This window comes from Misgurnus anguillicaudatus, chromosome 17 (genome assembly GCF_027580225.2).
Source record: "Misgurnus anguillicaudatus chromosome 17, ASM2758022v2, whole genome shotgun sequence".
Classification (NCBI taxonomy): domain Eukaryota; kingdom Metazoa; phylum Chordata; class Actinopteri; order Cypriniformes; family Cobitidae; genus Misgurnus; species Misgurnus anguillicaudatus.
In genome coordinates this window covers 4,821,041-4,840,061 of record NC_073353.2, presented here as the reverse complement: position 1 = coordinate 4,840,061, position 19,021 = coordinate 4,821,041, and the positions used below count along the sequence as shown (strand labels likewise).

Here is a 19,021-nt window from a genome sequence, read left to right as displayed (position 1 = left end):
GCTTGGTCACGTGATCCTGAGAGACAGGAAGTGAGTGGCGCGCGGACTTGTGGGAACAGTTTGATGACGTCTACTCTTGAAGTAGGGGCGTAATATCGCAGCTCATTGCTGCACATCTATCATTCGCAGGTAAATCATTGCTTATCTTCTTTGCGTTGTGTTTGTGCGTTTTAAAGCCGGCGTTTGGCTGCATGCGTTAAAGAGAGCGCTACATCTTACAGAGAGCGCACGCAGCATTCATGTCCGCTTTATCAGCTGACTGTACAGTTAACTTAGACGGAGCACTTTAAAGTCACTCTGTATTCTTCCGTTTATTGTATTCATCGCATTTCATATGTGAAAAGTATATTTGTTATTGTTTTTTGGAAAACAACATCGATCGACGAGTTTTACCAAATAGGACAATGAGGTTTAAAACATATCATAAACTCGACAAAACAAATTTCTTTGCATTTTGCAGTATGTAAAGTGTTATTGCGTTAGTTACTTAAGTTGAAAGGCATTGAATGCAGTGAATTTGCTCTTCATTGTACTCTTTGTGGTTTAAAGTGTCTACTTAAAAGTTTAAACGAACATTAACTTTGCAGGCAGGGCACGTCTTTTAAAGTTTTGTAGAGAGCTTAGTTTAAAATAGAGGGGTGTCACCTGATACCTCATCTTCTGCTCCAGAAAGTATTTGGACACTTCAGTCACCGCTTACTTTGTAGTAGTGTCCTTGAATTAGACAACACCATAGTAAATGAAATGGCATTTATTTTTCAGAAAGATGGTAAGTTAAAGCAAAACTTTTGGTTTTGTTGCATTGTTTGGAGTCATACTGGAGTGTTTGTATAATTAAAGGGATAGTTCACCCATAAATGAAAATTCTGTCATCATTTACTCCTGCATAAATGTATTTTTTTTCTGTTGAAAGATATTTTGAGTAATGTTTGTAACAAAACCGATCATAAGCCCCATTCGCTTCCATAGTAGGAGAAAGATTACTTTGTAAGTGAATGGGCCTCCTGACAGGTTTGGTTACATACATTCCTCTTTTGTTTGTCAAAAAAAGACATTTTTACAGGTTTGTAGCGGCATGGGGTTGGGTGGATGATGAGAATTTTTTTTGTCAACTATCCCTTTAATACATTCACTAAAATGACTAAAATCTTCTTTAAAATCACTGAAAATGGCACAGAAAGGTAATTTAATTATAAGGAATTTTTCACTGTCACTTTGTTTTCTTGGATGTTTTCTAATGCAGTGACATTCATACACTTAGGAGCGGTTTCCCGGACAGGGTTTATCCTAGTCCCAGACTTAAATGCATGTTTGTGCTGCTTTAATTTAAAAACACCTTTTACTGGGATATCTTAACATATATCACTGTCTTGTCTCAAGACGCACACTATTGTTTTTTGTTTCTGTGAGAAAACTACATAAATGTCCTAATATAAGTTAGGCCTAGTCGAGGATTTAGCATAACCCTGTCCCTTAAATAATTGGTTCACCCCAAAATAAAAATTCTGTTACTTACCATCAGGTCGTTCAAACCCCTGATGGCCTTCATGGAAAGAGTTTAGTCAATTTATGAATATGTTTAGTTTCATTTGAACCAAACCCAAGTCTTCAGGTCACTTGAAATATTAACTACAGCATTAAATACAGCACAAGTTGCTTAAAGTTATTTATTGATGTCACAATCCCTCCCATTGTGTAAAGAAAACCCAAAACAACAAAAACATAAAACATTCCTCAGGGCTTTGAACGATATGAGGATAATAAAAATAAGTACATTCGATGTGAACTAACGGTTTAACTGTGAGTGATTCTTTCAGGGGCTGCTGTAAATAAAAGCTTGTCGCTTTCTGCGGTTCTTTCATGTTCATGATATTTTGGGTGTGAATATCTTTTTTGATTTTGTTAGTGTAAGACTCAAGAACTCTGCCTTCATATACAGGTGTTAATTTTTGACGTGGTGTAACAAGAGTGAAAGATCCCAGACTTAAAGAGAAGGACTTCCCTCGCAGGATGGGGGCCGCAGTATCTCGCTGGAGGGTAAATATACTGCTTCAGTCACCTTCAAACTGCTGTTTACACTTTTATGAAATTGAGTAAGTTGAAGTATTCACATCAGGTGCTGGATCAAAATATATATATCAAATTAAGAGAAAGTCTGCACACTTATTCTCCTTTTATTTATAAAAATTAAAAAGTGGCAATGTTTCGATCAAAAGATCTTCATCAGGCTTTTTCATAATGTTTTCATGCCAACAACACAATATTTCTGAATGGCCTTGGGCCGGGATTAAGCTAATTTGAAGTGTTGGATGAACGTATAATACTCGCAGACAGCATTCGGTTAATATCATCATCATCTCATTTTTGATGGCGGTGGCGTTTAGTAGCTTTTGGTGCTCTTATATAAAGGCTGATATACTAAGGTGTGGGACTTTTGTCATAAGGGTAATTTGTTAGCAGTTTTTATGGCGGGATAACTCAAAAGGCAAAGGCAAACACTTTTCTCTATACTTTACATTTCCCATATACGCATCATATCACTGCTCTGTAACTAATTTTGTACCCATCCTTTGTCCCACAGAATAATTTTAGCTGTACCATCTGAGAGTTTGCTGTACTTGACTCTGATGTGTTTATTCACAGGCCAAGCCAACCACTGTGGAGGTTTTGGAGGGACTTGATAAGGTATTAAATGGCACAGTCTTCGATTTTCTTACTGTTGTTAAGGCTGAAGTAAGCATGTACAGACATGTTCAAAGTATGCACGCTGTTTTTGTTGATAGTCCAGCTCAAAAACTTGTCTGTGTTATTTAGATGATCTTTCTAGGTTCAATCAGGTTGTTCCAGTCTGCCATTGAGCTTATACAGTATAACACAGAGAGAGAGAGATATAGACAGACAGACAGACACAAATGTTTGCTGCAGCACAGGCCCTGTGGAATGGACATTAGATATTTTAGGATGGGGGTTATACAATACTACTAACTTTGAATGGTCCTCTGAGTAAGAGAGCTCTGAGTTGGCTTTTTTTTTTGAGTCATTTGTGACCCTGGACCACAAAAGTAGGACGGGTATATTTGTAGCAATAGCCAAAAAAACATTGCATGGGTCAAAATTATCGATTTTTATTTTATGCAAAAAATCATTTGGATAATAAGATCATGCTCCATGAAGATATTGTAAATATATCAAAACTTTATTTTTGTGAGTGGATGCAGTTGCCTCAGATTCCAGTTTTTCCAAATGGTTGTATTTCGGCCAAATATTGTTCCACCCTAACAGTGCGTTTACACCAGCCGCGGTAGAGGCGGCAATTGTAAATAATGCTAAGTTTACACCAACCGCGCCTAGTTTGCCGCTTGAACAGTTTGAATGCATTCTAGCCGCGAGGAAAAAGCAAGCATTTGACGCGCGTCAGGCAAAATCCGCTTCTTGTGGGAGGGGCAAGTGCTATGCGGTTGTCTGTTTGCAAGATGGCTGATGTTGATTGTGCATTTATCGAGAGAGTTACTGGTTTGTATTTGGTAACCTTACTATAGGGGTAAAATAAATGGCGCGGGTCGATAAACGTCACGTGACTCAAAAGTGAAATGTGTATTACAACTTACCAGGTTGCCCGATGTCCTTACTGACAATCTTCCAAGTGAGGTCCTTTTTATTCCTGTCTCTATAGAAATAAGAACGTGTGTCATATAGGTCTGGGTGACTGCTCACGGACAATATCAAGCGTTTCTTCAGGTTGAATGAGTGACTCCGGGCAGGGCTGGGTCAAACACAAAATGCACAAAAAACACCATTCGCGCTTATCATGCCAGGCACTCAAATATATATATACATATATATATTAGGGCTGTCAAAAGATTAATCGCGATTAATCGCATCCAAAATAAAAGTTTGTGTTTACATAACATATGTGTGTGTACTGTGTCTAAATATTATGTATATATAAATACCGACACATTCAGGTATATATTTAAGAAATATTTGCATTTAAATACTGTATATACATTTATATAATTTATATTATATATGAATATAAATATTTTATATATAAATATAATAAATTTTTCTTAAATATATACATAATTGGGTATGTTTTTATATATGAATAATAATTATACACCATACACACACATTTGTTATGTTAACACAAACTTTTATTTTGGATGCGATTAATCGCGATTAATCTTTTGACAGCCCTAATATATATATAAGAAATTTTTTCTGCTAAATAAGATAAATCATTCCATAATTTAATACCCCTAAATTGTGTAGAGTATTGACTTCTTCAAGTATACTAAAGATACTAAAGATGTTTTAGATCAGATTTTTGTCATGTGTTGGACTAAAAATGTTAGAATTTAATCTGTGTACAGCTTATCTCATAACGTACCCATTTCATGTGCAATTTCATAAATTCATACAATGTGAATTGCATGAAAACAAGATAATCTAAAAAAAAAATAATAATAATAAATATAAAGCCCCAGTATCACCTGGGTGAATGATATTGCCATGAGATTGTGTTGGACAGTGATGAAGTTTACAATTTGTTGAGAGTGTCTTAGATCACAGCCTTTTAATTGACATTTTGACCAAAACAAGTTTTCTTTCCATGCTACTTGCAGGCTGCAGATAACATCAGAAGAAACATTTTGTGTTTATCATTGATGCTGTTATTTAATCTTGCAAATCCCCCATCTCTAAATGACCCTTTTGACCTAATTTGTGCACATTATGCAGTTGGGTGATTCTCACGAAAACTTGGTTTTAAAAATGTCAAGCATGAAAATGTAAAAATTGCTTAAATTTACTTTTTTTCCCACCAGAAATTGAAAAACAAAGTCTGGAGTAAATGGGAACATTAATTTAAAAACTTTTACTTATCATTTAACACTTTTTGTCACATCATTTAAAAAATTAGTCCTAAAAAATCTCATTACCGCAACAGTCAGAAAACATCAACACTGACATATTTTCAAAATGACATGACAAACCTGAAAGCACATAATTTGGAGATTCTGCACATGCATTTAAAATCAAAGTAATATGCTTCTATTGATTAAATTAACTTTTAATAAGCATCTGTTGCGGTAATGATAATCAAAATGTCGTGTAAGCATTCTGACAAGACAATATTTCAAATTAACTGTAAAAAAATGATCTTACCTGGTAGCCATCTTGAAGTAACTGGTCCATGTGCTTGGTCACTCAAAATCAAAAAGTGTTGCGGAGGATGAGAACATCAGGCATGGACACATCATTTTTCTAATTTTTCTTCATTATTATTATACATGAAAATTCAGTAAATATTTTTTCTCTGATCTAAAGTAGTCTAGCAAAACATCCATTTATTTTTTTTCTTAATATTTTTGTGTTAATTTGATTAAATTACAACATAACGCATGTTCAAACACAGCCGGACACATTTCGGTAATGAGAATTTCAGCAGAAAATGAGATAAAATGTACAATTATAAATTCTTATGTTGAAATCACACATTGTGCAATGTAGAACACAGTATTGTGTTAATTCTGATGCTTTTTAATGTTACTATATTACACATTTTAAAGCTAAAATCATTAGTGCCGTGGTGTTTCAATGGTTTCGTGAGAATCACCCAGTTACTCTTATTAAAACATCCACAACTTAAGTTTTTTTTTTTAACCCACAATGCACTGTTACACAATGCACAGTTCTCTGGTGAGAAGCAAGATCATCTATGTAAACTGAACTGTTTTTATCTTATTTCTGGCTTGCCTATTTGAATGGCACCAGCCCTTATGGTACCGTGTGTATTATTAACTTTGATAAGGACATCCAGACCCTTGAGGAATATCGGGAGAAGAACCAGAAGCAGCAGAAGTTATGGCTTTACAGGTTGCTGTTATACTCGGCAGTACTTTACCTCATGGCTTCTATAGTCATCTATGTGTGGTACATCCCTGAGCGACTAATAGGAAAATTAATCGTGGCATCACCGTTCTTCATATTTCCTCTGTTGTAAGTACTCTGGATGCTTTTTGTTTTATGTCATAATGAATCGACAGCCACATGTTGCTCTTATTGTATATCAATTACGCATCAATTTGCTTGTCACTATGATGAATGCGATGAATAAGTGTCATGTTGATGTTATTTTCTCTTCCTGTGTACAGAGTTTGGCTTTTAAGGAAATTGCTGATTGTGTTATACAACAAACGAACCGAGAGAAACAGTAAGAACTTTGCATGTTTATTGGATAATTCAAACGGAGTTGTTTGGTGTTAATCTTACCACAGGTTATTTTTGTTTGTCTTTGCATTTTAGATGAAAAATTAGAAGAGCTGAAAGCAGAGAAAAAGAAAATAGTGAGTAATAAGTAAAAGTGTTTTTGAATCAGTTTTGGTCTATACCTGACACTTCAAAGCTGCTTATTTATTATTCAGTCACCGTTATGGTGAACTTAAACTGTATTAAATGAACACTATTAAACTCTCTATCGGGGAGTTATGAGCAGGTGAGCCCTGTACTAATGTTACCGACGTCCTGTTTTTTGTCGTATTGAGCTCCTTTGCTGTCACTGTGAAAAAGAGATCATTTCTGTTCTTAATAAATAATCTGAAATCAATGAAGACAGCGGGTAATTGGCACCGAGACTTTATTTGGTAAAGTGCTCGACTAACGACTTGTCTTTAAATTAATAGTGTTTAGTGATGGGAGGAAATAAATCTGAGAAATTGCTTGTCATCGGCTGTCATGTCTAATAACTTTCAATAATTACAGCTGATGGATTTTCACACTCCCCATTATCGTAGTAGGTCTTGTAATTATTCTATTCATTAAAGTTAAATAATTAGCACTATTTGCTCTTTCCCTGAAATGAAGTTTTAAAGCAAAACCGAACAGAAGACCGACAGATTTTCTTTCCGCTTTTAAACTCCGAAACGAGCAGCGGCTCTGGCTACTTCAGTTTGAGACAGATGTTGTTTCTCACTGTCGCGAGTCGATGAGGTTTTTGAGGTCTTCGTGTTTTAAGGTATTGATGCTGAGCGTGTCACGTTCTCTCACAGCTTGAGCAGGTGATGGAAACTGAAACTTACAAAAATGCTAAACTGATCCTGGAGCGGTTCGATCCAGAATCAAAGAAGAAACTTGTAAGTACCTCATCTTGTAATCCATGCGTTAATATTTGGATCGAGATCATGTATTTATACTTGTGTTGTATTTCTTCTGAAGGAGTTGGAGGCTCAGCCCATAGGTCCATCTGCAACCCCAAGACAAGGCCAAGGTGGGATGTCTCTAATCCTGTTTTAAGAGTACTTATGTGAAGTTTTACCTGAAAATGCCATATAGATAAAAATGTGCTGTTTTGGGGTGTGTCCTTTAAAATGCAAATGAGCTGATGAAATGCAAACACTGATCGCTATGATGGTGGTTTGTTGAGATTGATACTCAATTGTGCTGTGAATTATTTCTCGCTGGACTAAACGTCAGTGCCGTGGTTGGATAGTGCAGATTAAGGTGCATTATTATCCTCTTTTGACATCACAAGGGGAGCCAAATGTCAATGACCTAGTTTGTTACTGGATTAATCTTTCACACATTCTCTAGGTTGATAGAAGCACTGGGGACCCAATTATTGCACTTAACATGGAAGAAGTCAGATTTTCATGATATTTCCCCCTTTAAAATATTTGCTCTTGTATTCAGACTGAACCTGCAACGTTTGCAATTTGTAATATAGACGTTAGTCCCAGGGCTTTGAACCAGATTTTTTTCCCAATCGGTTCGTTCCGAACAGAAACAGTATTTTAACGTTTTCGGTTTAACCCTAAAATTGACATTCCTGAACCGGTTAGAACAAAAAATAAAGTTCCTGAACCGGTTAATAACATTTCATGTCAGCTGTGGGACATACAAATAAGTTGGCTGATCATTAGGATTTTAAACTTAAATTATTAGTCTACATCATTTCAAACATTAAAAAAGTCTACATTATGTAAGCGGCATAACTGTAATTCTGACATGCCTACATTTTGTTTCAGCATTATACATGCATTAAGACATTTTCTGCCATGTCGTTTATTGGCAAACCACTTAAACAAATGTTTTTATTAGAAAAAGAATACTGTGGTATTTCGAGATCATTTTGTTTGTATGTTTCCTGTAAAGAACAGAAAGATTGTTCGCTTGCTTTTTGAAATGCGTCTCTGCGTATATGCACTTTTGAATGCACTTAAACACGCGCACATACACAGACGGAGGACGAATTCCAAACGGCGCTTCGGGAAGAAGATGCAGTATAAACAGTCGCTCCACATAAATTACGTTGTTTTTCAGTGCTTTATTCGCCAAATGTATTTTAATGGACTACAGTATGAGACACAGTAGTGCAATCTCTCAAGTTTATACATCAAGAGTTTTTGATCTTTGAAGGACATAGGGATAATCACGTCTAAATGGAGCTGGACGCGACACATTTAACCATACGTGCGTCTGTGCGTACAGAAAATTGTGCTCTGTAGCGCCTTTTTGTGGTTAAATTGTTTAAAGGAATAGTCTACCCTTTTGCCATATTTAACTATGTTATTACCTCAACCTAGACGAATTAATACATACCTATCTTTTTTCAATGCGTGCACTATACAGCACATTGTGAATGTGTTAGCATTTAGCCTAGCCCCATTCATTCCTATGGTACCAAAAAAGTTTAATTTTGCGGCACCATACTTACTGGTGTAACTCCTCATGTAACAGTCTTTAAATGGGGAAAACACGGAAGTGTTTGGTGGCTTCCCTGTTTGGTACCATAGGAATGAATTGGGCTAGGCTAAATGCTAACACATTCACGACGCACTGTACAGTGCACGCATTGAAAAAAGATAGATATGTATTAATTCGTCTAAGTTGAGGTAATAACATAGTTTAATATGGCAAGAGGGTAGACTATTCCTTTAAAATCACTTAAGTGTTAACATTTGCAAGCCTTTGAAACACGTGCAAGTGATCAACTTTCACCCTATTTAGATTTGCGTATTAACTGCAATCTGTTACACCACTAATTAGTATATAAAAAAAGAGATACTTGATATTTCCCTCTTATGATTGAGCATTAGAGACTTGGGCTTGAGTAGGCTACTTGCAAGCTTCTTATTTCTCAGATGAGTCAACGATGACCGTAAGTAAACTTCACCGAGTCATATTGCACACAAATCTTGTCAAAAAACAAAAAAAATAATGGTATTAACTGGTTACCATTATTTTAAATAAACTATTCTGTTCCGGAACATATATTTTTTTTAAAGTTTCTGGTTTCGTTTCTGTTCCTTGCAAAACATCAAAAGTTTCTGGTTTTGTTTTCGTTCCGTGAACCGATTCAAAGCCTTGGTTGGTCCATCATGACATCTTACAAATGGCATAAACTGAATTCATTTATTTCTTTTCAGAGCTGCGTCAGAGGCACGTCACCCCTCGTCCTCTTGGACGTCCACCCGCTGGACCTGCAACTTCAGCCCCTCCTACCCCACTCTCTGCACCTGGTGGGCCGCCTGAAAAGGTTCTGTCCGCCTCCACTCCGCAGGGTCTGATCCGGAGACCTGGAACCCCAGCTGGCATGGCCACCCCGGGGATGATGGGTAAGACCTCAGTAAATATCTGATTGGCTGTGGCCCTGATAGATGGGCTCTTATTTGTGCAAACAGGAACAGTTTGCTAGTGGTCCCTCCTAGCACGGCTTATTGAAAGATAGCAATACGAAGCTGCTTATTATGAGAAAAGTTTTAACCTAATTGTTAAAGGAATAGTTCACCAAAAATTAAAGTCAAAGTCCATAATTTTGCCCATATAACATAGAGTTTAATGAAATAATGTCCTGGCTCTTCCTAGCTTTGTGATGGCACTGAATAGTGAGCGGGTTCTTAAAGCATCCATCCATCATCCATGTCATCTAAAGCGAAACAATACTTTTGTGAGAGAAACCTGTCAGTATTTTGAGCATGTTTAGAGATCAATAAGTCACATTTAAATGTAAATGCAATGCATACAGATTGCAAATTGTGTATGATCTGACATGATCTAATGCCCTGATGTGCACATGCACATGGATATTCGAAAACCGCAGCTTTTTCTGTGCAGTTTGTCCACACGCAAAGGCAGTATCGGGTCACTGAAACTGTTGTCGTGCAGCCGTTAATACCAGAGAATTTGGCTTGTGGCGTCAAAGTGGCATTTTTTTCTTTCGTTTTAATTGTTTTCCTTGTTAAACCATTTAAACAAAGCAAGATAAACTCGATATAAAAGATATAAGAAATAAAAACATGTGTACATGTGGACTAGGCCTAATATGGTGGCACGCTGGCTTATGCAATGGTATGTAAGACAGTCATTGCTTCTGGTGTGTCTCGTGACTACGTGTTTCATCATGACGCATATGACGATCATCAATCTTTAAATAAGCTCAAAATACTAATAGTTTTCTCTTGCATATCTTTTGGACTCAGATGACACGTATTAACCAACAGGACTGGATGATGGATGTATTCTTCAAGATCCTGGTTACTATTCAATGCCATTACAAAGCTAGTAAGAAACAGGATATTATTTAATATAACTTCTCAAAAAAGTCATATAGCCTACACCCACGATGGCACGAGGGTGAGTAAATTATGGGCTAATTTATGTTTTTTTTTAGTATTAAAGGCTTGTATTAATGTGAGGTTATTAATTCAAACTGGGAAATAAATGAACAAGGAAAGTCCAGATAACTTGTTTTGTGTGTCTCCATGTTTTCTTAAACTCTGCCAAACATCTGTAGTGTCTGACAGATGACACCAGGCGCGGAGCTATGGGCGGGCCTGGGCCCGCCCAGATTGACAGCTGGCCCGCCCAATCAGAAATGTAAAAAATACTACTCTGTATAGTTAGACATGTATACTACTTTATGTGGTGTCATTTATCTATTGCATGTTATGTTAAAAACAGTAAAATTATAAGTAAGCCTGATAACTATTTAAAAACTATTAAAGCAGTTGAATGTTGCGTTATAATGAAATATTCCCGAGCAGCTTTCAGCCATGATCACTTTGAGAACTTTTTTTGCAAGCAAGTAGAAAACGTATTTTGAATAACAACACGTTATAAATATGTGCTGCGCGCTTTTCTCTCAATAACATAAACACACAACAAATATGACAGCGGGGTAAAATAGAAAGAAAACATCTGATCATAGTGATGTTGTTTGATATAGCGATATAGCAGCACTATAAGTCCCGCCACGTTTATTGCTAGACTTTATACAATATAGCCTATTGCTTTTAAGCAACAAATAGCCTATCATAACAACCTATAAGCCTTCTGTGTAATTGAGACATTAATTTAAGAAATGCATTAAAGCAGAAAGACGTAGGCTGCGGAAATATTCACTTCAATCCACACCACAGACGTTCTTGGTTTGCTTCTTATTTATTAAATCGAGGCAATTGTTTGATCAAACATTGATTAATATTAAGATACAATTTATACAAAACGAAATTCACTTTAAAGAAAGTCTTTCTACAAAACAAACCTCGCAAAATCGCTTGCCCGATGTCCATTACGGGCTATGGCGAATTCCTGTCGGGCTAAAAAAAAAATGATGCGCCTTGGCCGTCGGGCGGAGGAAAAAAATATTGTAATGTGTTTGCATTCTCTCAGATTTAGTTAGGTAATTATGTTGTATGTAATTCGGCGTCATCTTGTTAGCCATTACTATCCTCACTAACAAGTGAAACTGTCAGGAAATGAAAGCATTAAATCCATTATTCCTTTCGTTCACGTCTGATATGCGCGCTCCTCGGCTCCGCTCTTCACGAGTAGGCTTGCTCTTGTGCTCATCAAAAAGTATATTAAATGTTTATTTATTTGTCATTTCGTTTAACCCCAGAGTCTAACATTATTCTAGCAATTCCCTTTTTCTTTCTTTATTTAGTAAGTTAACTTAAATATGTGAGAACGAAAATATATTTTTAGTGATTTGCATGAAGAGAATATGATGTTAGAAGCTTCATTTTAAGCATTTAGTAGCCGTATTTATTTAAACACTTTAATAGGTTATTTAAAAAAGTATAAGTTTTTTTGGGGGGTTCATTTATATTTCCTGTCACTGTGTGCAGGTTCTTTTTTGTAGGCTATGAGAGCCCAATATTTTTTTTACCAAAAAGGCTTAATAAATGTAACGTTGCATTACAATTTAAAGTATCAATAATGTCAAAAATGTGACGTGCAGTTCGGGTGTGTGTGTATGCTGTTTAGATTAGTGTTCTGAAGTTTTGACGAATTTTATAGACTTGTTATAGTTTCTTATTCAAAAGTGACACCCATAGATTCAGGCCCACCCGGACTTAATCCATGCCCACCCATATGTCACGTTCTGCATCCGCCACTGGATGACACATGGCCTGGTTGTGTTTGTCGTGTATGTTATGCAGTGTGTGAACAGTCCTGTGCATAGTTCACGCAAACACCTTTAGTAGGAAATTGGAAGTGAAAAGCACCTTGGTCAACTGCGGCGTCTCCATATGTTGGTAAATGAGTAAACAGCAGGGATTCCAAACTATGCCAAGGCTGGCAGAAATGACCACTCTTCCCGCTATGATCGCTCTTGATGTTAAATTATATTAATTATGAGCGTGGATCACAGCATGTGTCAGTTGGGACGTCCCTGTCGGAGTCATAATTAAACGCCGTCCCTCTTATCATTCATCATGGAGCCACAGATATCACCGCAGCCTCTGTAGAGATGTGCACTGACGTGTGTGTATGTGTTTGTAGGAATGCACCCTCCAGGACCTCCGCTGGTCCGACCCGTCCTCCCCAGAGAGAGAGGTGCTGTGGACAGGGTCATTGAGTACCTAGTGGGTGATGGACCTCAGAACAGGTGAACGCTTTATCTCGAGACCATGATTTATTTCTGTACGCTGAGCAATGATTGCATAATGTTGAAAAATATAGTGCATAGAAACCATACAGTGCAGAGAAGTTTAGTTTTAGTTCAGCCAGTAGACGGGGATGTAAAGATCAGTTTAGGTTTTCTAGTTAAATTCAAATCTTTATTTAATTTGTATATATTATAAGATGACGTGAAACCATGTTTTTGATGTATTTTAGGAGTTTTATGTAACAGATTCCTGTTCTGCAGGAAAGAATATAGGATAGGGCTTAATATTATTTGGTTTTGGATCTGTTTATATAATGATACAGATTAATAATGAACAGATAATGCACATTAATGGTGATTGTCAGGACATGAGTCATTGTTACTATTGTTTAGGCTAAGAACTTAATGTGGCTCAAAAATTTGTTTAACTTTATGTTAAAGGGCACCTTATGCAAATCTACTTTTAAAAGGTGTCAAGAATTAAATGTGTGTTGGCTTCCTTACTGTGGGTTCACACCAGCCGCATTTGAGGCGTCAAATTCGCGTCTACCGCGTCTAGTTTGCAGCTTGAACATTTTGTGTTTACTCGCTTCATCAGCGTGTGAAATTCAAGTCATCGAGACATTCATGCGGAAATGCGCGTCATGGGAGGGGCTTCTGCGACTCCGCTCACTTTCTGTAATCACGTCAGTACTAGAGCAAGCTTCTGATTGGTTAACGCAGCGTGATTTTACACCAAAGTTCAAATTTTTCAACTCGCGTGTTTCAAGCAGCAAACGCTCAATTTGCGCCATTCACGCGAACGAGGCAGAATCAAGTCTGCCGCGCTAAACATTCACTTAACATTGAAATCACTCGTGCTTGATGCCTCTACCGCGGCTGGTGTGAACGCAACATTACAATGAAAAAAATCCACCCACTTTTTCTTTTTTTTGTCACACTGATAAAGCCCCACCCAAAGCCTCTGACTGAGAGTCCTGCATTACCATAGTTTCTGCCCTCAGAGATTTTTACGCTGTTCGCCGTATCTCAATAGTGAGATACTATTGTCTCAGACTGTATTCACAGGAATCAGATCTATTTTAACTGAAAGTGCTTGCTGCGTCTTTTGGTAAGGGAGTAAGGGGCAGTAGCTCATTTGCATTTAAAGGTCCACACACACGTTTTTGCTCCCACCCAAATAGGGGCATTTTGAACATGTTATAATAAATTATCTGTGGGGTATTTTAAGTGGACACTTCATATTCTAGACACACCTGACACTCATATTACATCTTGTAAAAATCGGCATAATAGGTGCCCTTTAACAGTATTCATGCTTTGGTTGTGCAGAACAACAGTTTTGGGGTTCACATCGAGATTGGTTTATCGGTATAGGCATAAAGCACAAAGGTTGTTTTTTTTAAATCTATAAATGTTTATTTGTTGCTATATAGACACTTTGTGTGTCGTTCAAACCGCTATATCCAGTACACATTTCAAAATGATTGGCATTTCTTTAAGCTGGTCACAATATAGTGTTTTTGTAAGGGTTAGGTATTGACTTTATATCAAAACTAAAGAATCAGAGGTTGATACTGTACCACCCTTTAACATAAATAACAGATGACATATTGAATAAAACATGTTTTAACATGAATATTATTTATTTTTATTCCAGATATGCACTGATATGCCAGCAGTGTTTGTCTCATAATGGCATGGCTTTAAAAGAAGAGTTTGAGTATATTGGTAAGTTTTAAATAAATGTGCAGCACTCATTGAATCATGTTAATGTTTACCTGTTATATAGCAATAACAGATTTTTTGATTGATATTAAATAGTAAGGTATTACACATTCACAATTTTGCTGTGTGTGTTTTATTTTTTTCATATAAATGTCTTAGTCCATTCAGAATTTTGAGTTTTTATTTCTGCTTTTTAGCATTCAGATGTGCCTACTGTTATTTCCTGAACCCTGCCCGGAGGATGCGTCCCCAGGCCCCGCGTCTCCCAGAATCCACTGCAGAAACCAAGATGAGCCAAGACCCCCCTGCTGTTGCCATGGAGACGGACCTGCTTGTCTCTCCACCTGTGCCAGGTACCAGATCTTCACTAGAGTTCACCTGAGCAGCGGGCGCAGATGATGTTTAGATGCTCCTGATGTCCTCAGAAGCTCTGCTCTGTATTTAAGGAGGATTTCTGAAGGGAGGGATTTGTGGTGTTGTTGTTGTGAGTGTGTGAGAGACTCGACTGTGTCTGTATGAATCCCTGCCGCTCGTGACCTCTGAGGAAATGTTTGCTGATGTTCTGTGTCTGAAAGCAGATCTGTAAGGTGATTAAAAGCTTTAGAGGCTTTTATTCCCCCCCTCCCTGCAGTGCTTCCTAGTTAGTAGGGCTTTACCCTCACTCTCTCTTTCTCTGTCTCTCTCTCACACACACACACACACACACACACACACACATGCACCGTCTCACTTCCTCTTTTGTTATGTGTTCTGCTGACATGTTTCTGATTGAAATAGGAAGTAGTTTCAGTAGGAATTTAGTGACAAGAGATCGATTTTTCAGTATTTTATCATCACTGTCAGTGTTATCATCTACACAGTTTGGTGCTAACTCTATTACATTTATCCTATCTAAAAGCCACTATGTTAGTTAAAGGAATATTCCACTTTCATAAAAAGAAAATCAGAAAATGTATTCACCCCCATGTCATCCAAGATGTTTGTCTTTCTTTGTTCAGTCAAGAAGAAATATATATATTTTTTAAACCTCAACAGTTTACAGTTTCAATGCAGCTTCAACGGGCATTGAACCGAAGCATAAGGGTCTTGCGTAGAGAATTGATCGTCATTTTCACCAAAAAATGTCTTGCACTTGCTTTGTGATGCGCCATTGCGACCTTAGGTGTTATGTAATCACGTATGACGTAAAAGTCATGCATGACGTATGTGAAACTACTGCTCCAGTGTTTACAGGAGGAGCATTGAAATTGTTATATGTGGAATGATACTAATTAATGTCTTTGTGTCAGTTTATTGATAAAAATGGTCCGCAAGTGTGCGTTTTACATATGTAACCCTTGACCTTTCCACATGATTACCTAATACGTCATAGATATGTACATTAGTTCTGGCCTTGGCTACGGCAGTTCATTGGACCGAATGCGTAAAATAAAGCCGCCATCTTGAAACAGGGGAGCCCGCATCAGCATCATTGTAGGCAATGGTGTGACGGAAATAAAATCACCATAAATCGTCATGAATGCATTTTTCTTGGTTCGTTTCAACAGTCAGACATGTATTTAGCATTGAGTCCAAAACAAAATGAAAGTTTTGATATTATGAAAATTTTCTTTTTCTAACTATAATGCATAGTGCTAGTAGCCCTAACATCCATACGCAGCACAAAAGTCCGGCATCGTCCATGAATTCAGAGTACAGGCGGAGATAGCAGCGTTACCTAGCTACTTCCTATGAGAAGACGGTTGACGCATGCTTAGAACCCCAAGGCGACATCTAGTGTATATATCTATGCTAATATGCAAGGTCACGCTGATGCGACACAGGGCTAGTGCAAGATGAGTAGTACTTTTTGGTTTAAAAGTACTTTTTTATGAAAATGACTCTGGTTTTGCTAGTTAAGACCCTTACGGTACATTCACACAGGGCATAAGCGTTAACGCTTAATGGAAGGCTTGTCTGAAGCCAATAAGGAGATCTGATTGGATGACGCACGCGTTGAAATGTTGAGAAATGTTCAACTTTTGCTGCGAGCAACGGCACTGACGTGGCGCCGACAGATCCACAATTCAGTACGGCAACGCATGACGTCAAAGTAAATAGGAAGCGTTAACGCTTACACCCCGTGTGAATGCACCCTTATGTCTCGGTTGGGATCGTTTAGAGTCCTTTGAAGCTGCATTGAAACTGTAAACTGTTGAGGTCCACTATATGGAGAAAAATCGAGAAATGTTTTTTTTCAAAAAACTTAATTTCTTCTACACTGAACAAAGAAAGACACAAACATTTTGGATGACATGGGGGTGAGTAAATTATCAGAATTTTTTATGAAAGTGGAGTAATCCATTTAAGGTTCACATTTTTAACGATTTAGTAGATTTTTGCTACAGTGCACATGACTTACAGTGAAGATTATTACTGAAAATATTAATATCAACAGGCCAGAATGTATTTTTCAACTTTTAATGACAGTTTACACAATCCTGATTTACTTAATAGATCAATCAAGTCCTGCTATGTGATTTTCAATCAGAGATGCATCGTATTGTGGAAGTGGATTATGAATCGTGTTTTATGTTAACTCTATTTCAAATTCATTCAAGTTTATTCTGGGTATTTTTATTGTGAACATTGGAGTTTGTCTGGATGAATTATCTGAAAAAGTGATCCTCTGTAAGATATGACCTTTTTAAGCAGTGAGGTAGACGCTCTTGTTAGACTTTTTTTTTAACACAAACACTTACTGTGTGTGCCAGTGAGTCCAGGACATGTGAAGGCAGAAGGTTCAGAGCTCTGTGCAGAAGACGTCCCGTCTGAAGAGAAGAACCCTGAAATTCCAGAAGCCGAAACCAGCCTGCCTGACAGCGCCGATGATGAGAAGGATCTATCTGCCATGGAGGTGGAGTGAGAGAGAGAGAGAGCTTGCTAATATAAAGCTGTCTATCCTACGTGTGTGTGTGTGATCATTTGAGCATTTATATCCTACATCTTTACCTTTTTAGGTTATTGCCTGTAATTTTAATTTCACCACATGTAGTATTTAGCATTGCAGTGTTATTTCATAGGATATTACAATGAACTCTGAATACAAACTGCTTTAGGGTCAAATGAATTTTGTGAGAAATAAGCATATATTTTTTATAGAACGAATTATAATACTGATAAAAAATATATATGATATTTATAATAATCAGTCCCATTGCCGAGGTACATTATATAGTATATTGTTTTTGTTTACATGTAATGTAGCTGTTCTGTGAGGGTTCAGCCCATTAATGTTCATTTTTCTTATATTTTTGGGAGAAGCAGCTGTTGATATGCATTCACTCCTTATGCAAGCTCTGTTTTATGACTGAATGTATTTAATATACTTATTAACAATGCATAATATTGCCAGAATGTTCTCTTGGTGCCGGTTATTACAAGTGTAGCCTACAGTAGGTGCTGTACTTCAGAGAGATGCTCTCATGTTTACATGTCTGTCCTGCCATAGGAATGTATGTTTATTTATTACTGCACAGAAATCCTCCTTCAGTATTTTCAGCTCTTATGTGCCTTTTATGTTTGACGTTTTTCAAAATAAAAACATGTCTAATTTACCAAGCGTAGTTCTTTTAGCAACAATACAGTGTTGTTTTTATTTTTAAACAATATCTATCTTAAAGGTGCCAAAGAATGCATGTAAATAATCTGTTAAATTGTTTTCTGATATCTACATAAAAGATTTATGAATTTATTAAGTGCAAAAATTATCCAGAGATGGTTTTACATGTCCATTTACAACCATAAGATTTGCCATTAGAATGAAATGCTCTATTAATACCTTATTTGAAAGGGTCATGACTCATGAATAATAATGTTGAGCTCTGCTCTGATTGGCCGTTTCACAGAGCAGCTCCTTCAGTAGCTCTGTGTGTATGTAAACAGTTTGAGTCTGTATCAGATGAAGATAAGGTACATGTCCGGGAAAAATGACACATATGGTCACCCTAAGATAAGGATTTTGAGGAATAATCAATTGTTTGGAGATTGTTAATGGACGTTTTTGAGTGGTAAGTTTGTGTTTTTTTCAGTATGGACCTGCAAAATGTAACTGTAACGTCAATAGTAGAACTTCGGCCTAAACGTTAGCATATAGAGGGTAGGCACGTGACGTCACCTTCGGCAAAAGTGACTGTGGTTACGCCCACTGACTGCCAAAAACAGAGCGCAGAATGAGTGTACAGAGTAAAAACACGGTGAAAACGCGTCTAAATGGGAAACAGCTGTTGAGTGATGGACTGTACTAACAGATTAACAAGAATTCGAAGCTATCGTTTTACAGACTGCCAAAAAACACAGAAAGGAGAAGTAACTAGATCGTTCATCATGCCAACGTCCACAGACCACAGGTGGGTTGAC

At 37.2% G+C, this 19,021-nt stretch overlaps 1 protein-coding gene across 1 annotated transcript; it reads left to right on the top strand.

The window, feature by feature from the left end:
* lnpa (limb and neural patterns a) lies at nucleotides 1–18,219 on the top strand. Its single transcript, XM_055216054.2, has 13 exons — nucleotides 1–129; nucleotides 1,940–2,037; nucleotides 2,644–2,685; nucleotides 5,816–6,003; nucleotides 6,159–6,217; nucleotides 6,310–6,350; nucleotides 7,053–7,136; nucleotides 7,219–7,270; nucleotides 9,429–9,617; nucleotides 12,790–12,895; nucleotides 14,556–14,626; nucleotides 14,821–14,976; nucleotides 17,377–18,219. Exons 2-13 carry the CDS (start codon nucleotides 2,011–2,013, stop codon nucleotides 17,526–17,528), a joined length of 1,167 nt encoding a protein of 388 aa, XP_055072029.2. The 5' UTR covers nucleotides 1–129; nucleotides 1,940–2,010; the 3' UTR covers nucleotides 17,529–18,219.
* Nucleotides 18,220–19,021: the final 802 nt, after the last annotated feature.

Coding starts and splice junctions, on each gene's coding strand:
- lnpa (XM_055216054.2), top strand. CDS start 2,011: ATGGGGGCCGCAGTATCTCGCTGGAGG. Junction 6,351..7,052: donor AAGCAGAGAAAAAGAAAATA/GTGAGTAATAAG, acceptor GTTCTCTCACAG/CTTGAGCAGGTGATGGAAAC. Junction 9,618..12,789: donor GGCCACCCCGGGGATGATGG/GTAAGACCTCAG, acceptor ATGTGTTTGTAG/GAATGCACCCTCCAGGACCT.